The 12,180-nt window shown below is 44.1% G+C and overlaps 1 protein-coding gene across 2 annotated transcripts; it reads left to right on the forward strand.

Annotated features, from left to right (window-relative positions):
• The first annotated feature begins 4,753 nt into the window (after positions 1–4,753).
• Positions 4,754–11,621, forward strand: LOC106609127 (proline and serine-rich protein 2). Of its 2 annotated transcripts, none has more exons than XM_014207583.2 (4): positions 4,754–5,024; positions 6,072–6,298; positions 7,168–7,441; positions 7,746–11,621. In XM_014207583.2, the coding sequence occupies exons 2-4, from the start codon at positions 6,206–6,208 to the stop codon at positions 8,744–8,746; spliced, it is 1,368 nt and encodes a 455-aa protein (XP_014063058.2). In that variant the 5' UTR covers positions 4,754–5,024; positions 6,072–6,205; the 3' UTR covers positions 8,747–11,621. The 2 variants fall into 2 exon arrangements, with proteins under 2 accessions (XP_014063058.2, XP_014063060.2); XM_014207585.2 differs by having other exon boundaries at positions 7,749–11,621.
• Positions 11,622–12,180: the final 559 nt, after the last annotated feature.

Here is a 12,180-nt window from a genome sequence, read left to right on the forward strand (position 1 = left end):
GGGCTGATTTCAAGGTTTTACTGCTAACCTACAAAGCATTACATGGGCTTGCTCCTACGTATCTCTCCGATTTGGTCCTGCTGTACATACCTACACGTACGCTACAGTCACAAGACGCAGGCTTCGTTATTGTCCCTAGAATTTCTAAGCAAACAGCTGGAGGCAGGGCTTTCTCCCGTTGAGCTGATTTTTTATGGAATGATCTGCCTATCCATGTGAGAGATGCAGACTCTGAGTCTTTACTGAAGACTCATCTTTTCAGTAGGTCCTATGATTGAGTGTAGTCTGGCCCAGGGGTGCGAAGGTGAACGGCAAGGCATTCTCAGGGGCTGAGTCACTGGCTTACTAGTGCTCTTCCATGCCGTCTCTAGAAGGGGTTGGGTGGGTTGAGGAGGGGTTGGGTGGGTTGAGTCACAGACTATTTTTTTTAACTCCCTCGGGCTTGTGTACTGGAGGAGATCATCCTAGACTCTACTCAGCCTTGTCTCAGGGTAGTAAGTTGGTCTGTTGATATCCCTCTAGTGATGTGGGGGCTGTGCTTTGGCAAAGTTGGTGGGGTTATATCCTGCCTGGTTGGCCCTGTCCGGGGGTATCGTCGGACAGGGCCACAGTGTCCCCCAACTCACCCCTGTCTCAGTCTCCAGTATCTATGCTGCAATAGTGTATGCGCCGGGGGGCTAGGGTCAGTCTGTTATATCTGGTGTAATTATTCGATTATTTAGACTCTCTCTCTCTCTACCGCACCTGCTGTCTCGACCTCTGAATGATCGGCTATGAAAAGCCAACTGACATTTAATCCTGATTTACTGATCTGTTGCACCTTCTACAACCACTGTGATTATTATTTGACCCTGCTGGTCATCTATGAACATTTGAACATCTTGAAGAACAATCTGGCCTTAAATGGCCATGTACTCTTATAATCTCCACCCGGCACAGCCAGAGGAGGACTGGCCACACCACTATTTCGCTGCCAGAAAAGGCTGATAGCCTGGCATAGCGGTGGTAAGGATTCACTCCATGGTGCTGAAAAGAAAGCTCTGCTGTTGGGACAGCTTTATGTAGGCCCTAACAGTTTGTGTGCACCGTTTGCCACCGTTATAGTGCAATTCATGTATTGTTTAGTGTTGTGTTGTGTAGTGGCTTTGCTGGCATGTATCACCAATAATTACATGCTAAAATAGTCACTGGCTGTCCCTAAACCCAACATTTTTTGAAGAAAATGCATTAATTTGTTCAGGCCACTAGATGGCAGTGGTGTAAAGTACTTAAGTAAAAAATACTTTGAAATACTCCTTAAGTAGTTTTTCAGGGTATTTGTATTTTACTTGACTATTTATATTTTTGACAACTTTTACTTTTACTTCATTACATTCCTAAAGAAAATGTGATACTTTTTACTCCATACATTTTCCCTGACACCCAAAAGTACTCGTTACACTTTAAATGCTTAGCAGGACAGGAAAATGTCCAATTTGCACACTTATCAAGAGAACATCCCTGGTCATCACTACTGCCTCTGATCTGGCAGACTCGCTAAACACAATACTGTGTTTGTAAATGATGTCTGAGTATCCAAAAATAAATAAAGGCACATGGGCTACTAACAGCTTACTACACAACATACACTTAGCAATACTTTCTTAGCTATGGTATAGATATCTCCCTGGAATATTACATAATTTATGCAGCAGCATGCAAGACATTTAAGGACTCACCGTTGTGCTGTGCTCAATTGAACAGGAAGGTTGCACGGTGGTCCTTCTTGTGGGCAAACTTTGTCATCAAAGTCTGGCATTCTCTGGATTTATGGTGCTTTCAAGACAACTGGGAACTCTGGGGGAATAAACAAGGTTGAATCATGACGTCAGTGATCTTCAGGTCAGAGCTCTAGAAAGAGGCCCGAGTTCCCGAACTGGAATTCTGAGTTGGATGATTCTGCATTGTGAATTCCTGGTGAAGCTGGTTGAGAGAATGCCAAGAGTGTGCAAAGCTGTCATCAAGGCAAAGGGTGGCTACTTTGAAGAATCTCCCATTTAAAATATATTTTGATTTGTTTTACACTTTTTGGTTACTGCATGATTCCTTATGTGTTATTTCATAGTTTTGATGTCTTCACTATTGTTCTACAATGTAGAAAATAGTAAAAATGAGGAAAAACCCCTGAATGAGTAAACTTTTGACTGGTACTGTATATACAGTTGAAGTCGGAAGTTTACATACACCTTAGCCAACTACATTTAAACTCTGGTTTTTCACAATTCCTGACATTTAATCCTAGTAAATATTCCCTGTTTTAGGTCAGTTAGGATCACCACTTTATTTTAAGAATGTGAAATGTCAGAATAATAGTAGAGAGAATGATTTATTTCAGCTTTTATTTCTTTCATCACATTCACAGTGGGTCAGAAGTTTACATACACTCAATTAGTATTTGGTAGCATTGCCTTTAAATTGTTTAACTTGGGTCAAATGTTTTGGGTAGCCTTCCACAAGCTTCCCACAATAAGTTGGGTGAATTTTGGCCTATTCCTCCAGACAGAGCTGGTGTAACTGAGTCAGGTTTCTAGGCCTCCTTGCTCGCACACACTTTTTCAGTTCTGCCCACAAATGTTCTATGTGATTGAGGTCAGGGCTTTGTGATGGCCACTCCAATACCTTGACTTTGTTGTCCTTAAGCCATTTTGCCACAACTTTGGAAGTATGCTTGGGGTCATTGTCCATTTGGAAGACCCATTTGCGACCAAGTCTTGAGATGTTGCTTCAATATATCCACATAATTGTCCTGCCTCATGATGCCATCTATTTTGTGAAGTGCACCAGTCCCTCCCGCAGCAAAGCACCCCCACAACATGATGCTGCCACCCCCGTGCTTCACAGTTGGGACGGTGTTCTTTGGCTTGCAAGCCTCCCCCTTTTTCCTCCAAACATAACGATGGTCATTATGGTCAAACAGTTCTATTTTTGTTTGATCAGACCAGAGGACATTTCTCCAAAAAGTACAATCTTTGTCCTCATGTCCAGTTGCAAACCGTAGTCTTGCTTTTTTATGCTGGTTTTGGAGCAGTGGCTACTTCCTTGCTGAGTGGCCTTTCAGGTTATGTCGATATAGGACTCGTTTTACTGTGGATATAGATACTTTTGTACCTGTTTCCTCCAGCATCTTCTCCTGTGCTGTTTTTCTGGGATTGATTTGCACTTTTCTCACCAAAGTACGTTAATCTCTAGGAGACAAAACGCATCTCCTTCCTGAGCGGTAGGACGGCTGCGTGGTCCTATGGTGTTAATACTTGCGTACTATTGTTTGTACTGATGAACGTGGTACCTTCAGGCGTTTGGAAATTGCTCCCAAGGATGAACCAGAGTTGTGGAGGTCTACAATGTTTTTGCTGTGGTCTTGGTGATTTCTTTTGATTTTCCCATGATGTCAAGCAGAGGCACTGAGTTTGAAGGTAGGCCTTGACATACATCCACTGGTACACCTCCAATTGACTCAAATGATGTCAATTAGCCTATCAGAAGATTCTAAAGCCATGACATCATTTTCTGGAATTGTCCAAGCTGTTTAAAAGGCACAGTCAACTTAGTGTATGTAAACTTCTGACCCACTGGAATTGTGATACAGTGAATTATAAATTAAATAATCTGTCTGTAAACAATATTTTGAAAAATTACTTGTGTCATGCACAAAGTAGATGTCCTAACCGACTTGCCAAAACTATAGTTTCTAAACAAGAAATTTGTGGAGTGGTTGAAAAACGATTTTTAATAACTCCAACCTTAGTGTATGTAAACTCCCGACCTCAACTGTATATATTTTTTAGCTGAACAGGTGTGGCTCAAACAGGTGGGGCTCTGCTCCGCCTTCCGTGAATGATGGATCGCCACTGGGTGCTCCAGCACTGCAGGTGGCGTTAAATCACCGATATTAGCTTTACGCTTTTTTCAAACACAAAATAAGAATAAATGTTTCTTTAAAATGGCGATAGCGCTTAATGGTGCTGCTATGCGGACACAGAAGCCATTATGGCACAGCTACAAAGACGAACCCTCTTTATATTATTGGGGGCGAATAGTGTAACGCCAGCAGCAAAAACCGCGGCCAAAGACTTCCGAGTCATGACAAAAAAAAATACATGTCCTCAAATTAAACGCAATGTTTGCAGCTAAACCAACCTACATAACAATCCTCCAATTGCCTTGCATTTTAATTTTGGTGTGGCTATGGTGATAACAGTTCTTTTGGAATTCCAATAATTATGTCATTCATTAGGCTGGTGGAAAAAAAGAGATGCTCTATGATTCATGAAAATAACAGACATGCCTGCCTATGAATGAAATGTTATTAACAAGGCCAGGTTATGTCGTGCACTGGGTGCCAATCTCATTTGTGCCAAAGCTGAAACTAATGAAACTCTAGTCTAGAGAGTCTGGTTTGTTAAATGTTGGTCCCAATCAGGGCAGGGCAAAAACTGCTACACGGAATTTGTAGGCTAAACAGTATTACTAATTACATTTCGTGCATGATATTAGCTCGTAATTATTAAGGCTATAGGGTCTGTAGCAAAAGGTTTGCAGAACATTCCAGATGTGACACGTTAGTGCATGCGTTAAGTTCAAGGTTGCTTAAATGTGTAAGTGAAAAAGCCTATGATCGCCTACATATTTAACTGGGACTCAAAGAAAGGCGGTCTTAATAATTTATATGAGTCAGTGGGCAGTTTCCAGCACTTGAACGAAAGCTCCAGTTTACTGCTCAGCTGCTGTAGTGGGTGGAGTCCTGTGCGCTTAAGGCTCCACTGGAACAAGAGATCTGCCACATTACGCACGGGGAGTTCGCCAAGCACGCCTGTTCCGCAAGGAGACGGGAGGGAAGAGAACTTTAAGAACAACGCTAACGATTTCATGTTTTTGTTCTACGAAAAGGAAGAGTTTGTTACTCCATCCCTGTATACAGAGTGGAGTTTTGGGACATTTTGATATTTTTCTCTGTAGCCTATGGTTATTTTAAGATTATTATAAAGGTAAGTGCATCTCCTCAATTTTTAAGAAAGTTAAGTAAAGTAAATTCAATGTAAATGTGTCTTCCATACCCTGTGTCTATGGAAACCTATTTTGGACTCACTGGGTAGGATATTTGCATAGAAAATACTGGGACTGGGAATATGAAGTCCCAGTGTCCCACTGCAAAATATCTTCATTTTAGGTTTTATTTGATCATGACGTAAACTCATAGGCTACATCGAAACCAGTGGCGAGAATGGAATGTGTCAAAGCAGTCACCTTGACAAATCACTCAACAGCTTTGAGCGTCCAATGTAGGTGTATTTTAAGGTCCTAAACAAGGAGGGCTTGTCTGGTGGAGCCTGTTTGCTCGTCGCTAACATACCTGATCCAGAATAATTCGTCTATCAGTTTATGAGCTCTGTACCAGTGATTCTGTGCCATCACTACCCACGGAGTGACTGGTGGAAAAAAAACGTGACTATATGTAATAGGTATATTGTAATAACTACCTGCTATCGAGAGTGTAATAACTATCACAAATGACAAGGACGCACTAGTCGAGGGAACTACTGAACAAGGTGCACCTTGTTCTTGACTATGACTTGGGGATGTGTTCCCTCAAGCTGAGGCGACCAGCAATGGTAAACATGACAACTTGTTGCAAAATGACTTTGATACTTCACTTCAGCTGAGATGGTTGAGTCAGTGTCAGCTTGGAGTTCAAACTTTGTGTTGAGAGTTTGGAATTTACATGATATAGATTTACACTGAATAAGTGTTTGGGGAGGGAAGGAAGGAGGGAGACATTGTCCCAAGGAGAGCTGTGGGGGAGTGTTCTGTTCCCACCAGCTGTTTCCCCTGAGAGTATTTAGACAGTCAACAACATGCTATTGATGTTATAGTAAACCAAAACACCACTGTATTATTACATTCATTCTATTACTGTACAGTCTTAGTTCAGGCTATCAGGGAAGTAGTCTTATACTGTACAACTACTACTGGGTTCTTGTTTGAGATGGCCTCCTTTCCTTTAAGCCGTTACTCCTCTCTCTATTTGTTTCTAGACGGTGTTTGAGGAGATTAAAAGATTATTCAGTGAGAGCAGACACGTTCCTGGACTTTCTCTCCAAGGACTGCTCGGAAACCACTGACCCTTCATGAGATACCCACGAGTCGCCTGGCATTTGACCCGATAACCATGGACGTCCGAGTGCAGGCCAATCCGAACCTCCATTTCGGGGTCAACGGGGGTCATGATGGCGCTAATAGAAACTCCCGCAGTAGACCATTTGTGAGTATAACTTGTATGAAACCCTTTCAGTTAATGGTTTATTCTCTTAGTATCTCGAATAAAAAATGAGAAATATTTCTCCCTTTGTTCACAATTTATGCACCCATGTTAGGGGGGCATGGCATTGAAGAATTCACCTGTTCCTGGTTGAGAGCAGGTGCTTTTCATTGTGTGACTTTAAAAAACCTGACTGTGCTGTTTATACAGCAAAGTCTGTCTCCATGCCCCCCTCTGTCATACTGTCACTGAGAAATTACACAGGATTAACCACTACATCCTGTTGCATGCCGCAGGGATGACACACACACACACCACAGAGACTAAGGGAAACCGGTTAAGGTGCAATTTTGTAGGTCCTGCATCACACAACAAAAGTCAATGGTCTTTGTGTTTGGTTTCAACTGAGATGGCAGGCAGCTTGCTGGATTGGGACACAGGGTCTCTCAGTTAAGAATTGTTCAAAAATGTTGGCAGTCAGATGTCCACCAGCGGGTGGTCCCTAGTACATGGCGCACCGAAAGAACGCCAGACGAACGGCAGATCAACATTCGGTGTAGTGTGTGTGGTCCTTTCGAGTATGAGGGGAAAGGCTAAACCAACAGGATCTGTGTTTGTTTACATCCTTTACATAACTTTTTTGGGGAAACAGGAAGTATATTCCATACACCAGACCTGAGATGGTATAGGAGATACATTACTGTGACATACATTATTGTAAAACAGTAACTCATGTATGACCAATTACCCCTTAACCAAAGAGCACCTTTAACTTACGTTTTTTATGATCTACTAGTGTGTCCTTGTAGCCGGTTCTTCCCATCCAACTCATGTGTGTTGTGTTGCCCTGTGCTCTGTGTCGCCCCCTACAGGAGGATAAGGCGCTTCAGTTCTTAAGCCAGGAGGAGCAGGATTGTATCCTGTTCTTTGAGGAGACCATCGACTCCCTTCTGACTGCCCCAGCAGTAGATGAGCTTAATGGACCAGGACCCCCCATCCTGGCATCCGCCCCCAGCCCCGTACCACCCCGCTCAGCCTTGGACAGACCCACCAGCACCAAGGACCAGGACATCATAGACCTGGTTCACCCAGCACAGCCTGATCTAGTCCACCCAATACAGGCACCGTTCAAGTCCTTCATGCCAGGTACAGCACAGTCCACTACTTGCTCCACCCTGAACAGTACTGTTTACATTTGATTATGATTATCAGTCCCTTTGATCATTAGAATTACTACAGTCAAATGAGATCAGACTTTATCACTGTCATCAGAATGACGGATTACTCAGCATTGACATTTGCACTGTGTAGTCATTCTACAAGAAATATGATTCAGACTTGCCATTGACCCAATGGTTTTTTGAAGATATAGACTTGCCATTGACCTTGTCTTTCGAAGATACAGAATGTATATAGAACTGATGAGTTTATTTCTCAAACTTTCTTTTAGCAGATTTTACCCAGAATATGGTAATGAACAACCCTGAGAGGCATTTTGATAACAAACCGAGGCGCGAGGTGATGGAACACTTACCTACAGACTGCAACCTGCCCCTCCCTGGCAAAGACAATGCCCCCTATGGCCACGCCCTGTACCAGCCTGTAGGCTCCGTCCCCACCCCCGTCTTCATCGCCCAGAAGATCGCCGAGCACCAGGGGAGCGGGGGGAACACCAACATCCTCTCCTCCTCCCTCCTGTCCAACCACCGTAGGAACCTTGATTTAGAGAACATAGAGAGACCACCCACCTCCCCAGATTATCCAATCAAACAGGGCCCGACCACCTCAGCCAAGCCCAACCATTACCCCGTCAACATCAGCATGATAATGGGCAGCAACCAGCACCACAGCGATTCGCTGGCCAGTGTGAACCTCCAGGACAGGAAGTCTCAGATGCTGGCTAACCTATCAGGGACGTCCCACCCTGTGGAGGCAGAGGAGCTCCATGGGCTGCAGAAGGCCCAGGTAAACCTTCCCACCCGCAGTGTGTCTTTCAGGGATCCCACTCCAAATAAGTCCCGAATGGAGGCACTGTCCAAACTGGGCTTGAGCCGAAACCGCTCCCCGTCAGGAGATTTCTCTCTTATAATCACCCCCAACAGCAGCACAAACACCAAACCCGCTGCTGCCCCGATTCCGGTTGCCACCCCTACACCCGTTCCTACACCTACCCCTACACTGACACCCGTGAGTAAACCAGGCGTGGCCAGACAGACAAGCCCCTTGCCACCAGTAACAGTCAACACCAACAGCTCTCATGCCAGTATCCATGACAAAAAGCTTGCTTCTCCCCCGCCCGAAGTCTCGTCCAAGGACTTTAACAGCTACGGCGGGAAGTCCATCATGGTGAACCCCTCTAAGGCTGCTGCTGCTGCTCCCTCCACCAGTAGCCATGGCAGTAAGGCCCACTTAGTGACCTCTCACAGTGACTTCAACCCTTACGGGGGGTAAGACTAAGGTAATGAAACCTGCTCCTGTTACCACAACCAGGGCTGACCCACCACAACCAGACATCCAGAGCAGTGCCATACCTCCCCCAGCATCCACCTCAGCCAGAGTGATGCCTCCCCCAGTCTCCACCCCCTCCCCAGCCAGAGTGATGCCTCCCCCAGCTTTCAACTCCACCCCAGCCAAAAGGATGCCTCTACCAACCTCCACCTCCATCCCAACCAAAGTAGAAACCATGCCCTACGAGGTCAACAGCTACGGGGGGAAGACCAGAATGGTCACTCCATCCCACACCACCCCCTCCCCCATTACCACCCCTGACATCCTCGCACACACTCTAGTGCGGTCCCCCAGCAAAGCTTCATCCTCAGTGCCTTCTCAAGCCCCCAGACCTTTCCGCTACAGCACTCCCCCTAGCTCCAACAGGGTGGTGGCGTCTCCCCCGGAGCCCCGGCCGAAGTCCGCCGTCTCCAAGGCGTCCTTCCGCTCCCAAGGGATCACTGTGCAGTTCTCCGGACGGGGAGCGACGGATGAGTCGCGCAGAGAAGCGCTCCGGAAACTGGGACTGCTGAAAGACACTTTCTAACTCTGGGATCGCCACCTCTGTCTTCCCTCTTTCATTGTCTCCTCTGCATAACCTCCATTCAGCTTCCAGGTGGACAGACGTAACTAATGCCTCGGCCGTTTTTTTTCTGAAAGAATGTGAGGTGTGGCAGGAGAGGATACCTACATTACTGTGGAATGAAACAGGATCCTGGTTGAAACCCGGCACACCAGGTTTTGAGCCGCTGAATGCTGACAAACGAGTCCAACGCGTCACATGGCCTAGTTGACAAAGGAGCACGCGTACGTTTTCTTTTCAAATACACACACGCGCACATGTATACACACGCACTCGTCAAACACATACGCGCACATGCACTCATACCCACAAATACATTCACCCAACAACTCCCACACTCCCACGGAGCTGTTATATGCATCAAAGCTCTGTCTCTTTATTGTGCTCTATTTAACTGTAATCCTACTCAGTGTTTTACATTGCCTCTGAACCAAGACATAGTGTACTTTACAGTATACATGTACCTCCTATTTTTTCTCTGAACCAAGACATAGTGTACTTTACAGTATACATGTACCTCCTATTTTTTCTCTGAACCAAGACATAGTGTACTTTACAGTATTCATGTACCTCCTATTTTTTCTCTGGGCCAAAACAGACAAAAACCAGATCTGTGCAAAGGGGAACGCAGACAGCTGAATGTCTTTGACATTGGCACATTTGGCAGAGACAGACGTTTTACTCCCTTTGCCTCCTTCTGATGTCACATACTCAGCTACCAGTGAGAATCCTTACATGCTCTCACTCTCCAAAGATGGATTTATATACCCCCCAAAAATTACATTTACTTTATATGACACTATATTGATTACTGATCGGTTTGAGGCTGGTACTGCTGGTACTGATAAAGTGAACTTGAATCATTATAAACTGACATTGAAGTAACCTGACAACTGAAGAGCCTCACAACATGTTATTTTGTTAACCGATTTGAGCATTGTTGTTGTCCCGGGGATAATTATGAGTGTACAGCTCTTATGAGCATGAACAAGGACATAGTTTGAAGCACTTTCCTGGTAGAATAAGGTTGAATTAACTTCACACACTGATCTATTAGAATGTACCTATATTCCCTGTGAGGACGGTAACCATCCTACTCATGCATATTGATTATATTTTACTATATAGGTATTTATGCACCCATTGATTTCCACTGCTGCCTTATGGTATGTTAAAGACAGGTCACTTGGAAGGGGCTACATTCCTACAGGCAAGAGCAAAGTATAAACATAACGATTGATTGACATACCAAGCAAACTAAGCAGCAATTAAAATAGTTTACATTCATGTACCTCATATGCTCAGCTCTAAGGATATAACATTATTGGAAGTTCTGAAGTGACCCCATGTGTTTATCTCCTCATATGACATTTTTGTGAATGTAAGTTACAGAAAAGAGCACAGGCTTGAGTTTTTAGGAAAGGAGTGATATGTCACTACACCGCTGGCTAAAGGGTATTTTTACTCCATGGACATGCCTCCCACACAAAACCACTAAATGTGGTTTGAAATGTAGACTTTTACTACTTTGAGGGGGAAAAAATGTACTTAGTGAGGACTGGCAAGGGCTTGTAATGCCCAAAACACAAACACTGAAGCCACAGAATCCAGAAATACTCACAAGGACAATTTGTTTTGTTCATGTATGCTGCACTTGCATTTGCAATACGTAATTTAACTGTCATCATAACTGATGCCTCTTGTTTCTCTCTGGACTGCAGCTATATTGGTACATAACCCTGTGTGTGTGTGTGTGTGTGTGTGTGTGTGCGTGTGCGTGTGTGTGTGTGTGTGTGTATGTGTGTGCGGGTGTGTCTGCGTGAAACATGTTTGTCCATTTTAACGTTTTATTTAATGAATAAAAGTCAGACTCCGGTTTTGTAGTTCATCTACAGTAACTCATGAAGGATCCTGTGTTTCACCATGCACACATTATTGTGGTTGTGTGAGTGAAACATATTTAACTATTAATATCTTGACTCCGGTTTTGTAGTAAATCTACAGTAACTCTTGAAGTATCTAATACACACAAACACACACTGGGGAAATATACCTGTAGTTTGCAGACCCAGAGCGAGAAACAAAAAAGCCTCACGGACAACATCTTTATTTGACATTCAATTAACATTTACAAATTGTCAACTAAAGTTGCTGGTATGGTACAACAGCGCCTTTATATTTTTTTGCTCAATGTCATATTGTACACAACGTTTAATGTACATCTGTGTCACTTAATAAAGAGAGTAATATACATGACTTAGCCTACGCAGAGTTTGTTATTATTCGCAGGGCATTTACTATGGAATGTTATGGATGCGTAGAATCTCAGTATTTGGTTTACAATGATTGACCTTCCCCTGGGAAATAATTCACCATGGTTTTAATGGAACAGTAAACAGACATGCTTTCCATGCATGCATGAACTCACCTCAGCCTACATTCTAAACCCTCATTCTATTACCTTTTTGACTGGGCTTCCATGAAGGTCATGATTCCAAAGTTCCTTGTCTCCTTTCTGCCGCTACGATGAAATAATTGTAGAGTCAAATTCCCATAAATCTTCCTCAATATTGTTTTAAGCTTTCCCTTTTTCAGATCTGACGGCAGAGGAAAATTGGAAGACTATTGAGATACTTTCTCTTATATTCAGAATATTTCCTGGAGAGCTGTAGCCCACTGTGTACTCGCTCTGCTAGGTGGACGGCAGCTCCCAGTGTCACATGGGCATGCTGTCTACACTGCAGAGTCAGACCACTGTTCCCAGCCCTAACAGAGAGCCTTTCTTTCCCTCTGTGGGGCATTGGTCTAAGTGTGT

Source organism: Salmo salar, chromosome ssa07 (genome assembly GCF_905237065.1).
Source record: "Salmo salar chromosome ssa07, Ssal_v3.1, whole genome shotgun sequence".
NCBI lineage: Eukaryota > Metazoa > Chordata > Actinopteri > Salmoniformes > Salmonidae > Salmo > Salmo salar.

Coding starts and splice junctions, on each gene's coding strand:
- LOC106609127 (XM_014207583.2), top strand. CDS start 6,206: ATGGACGTCCGAGTGCAGGCCAATCCGAACCTCCATTTCGGGGTCAAC. Junction 6,299..7,167: donor ACTCCCGCAGTAGACCATTT/GTGAGTATAACT, acceptor CGCCCCCTACAG/GAGGATAAGGCGCTTCAGTT. Junction 7,442..7,745: donor GTTCAAGTCCTTCATGCCAG/GTACAGCACAGT, acceptor ACTTTCTTTTAG/CAGATTTTACCCAGAATATG.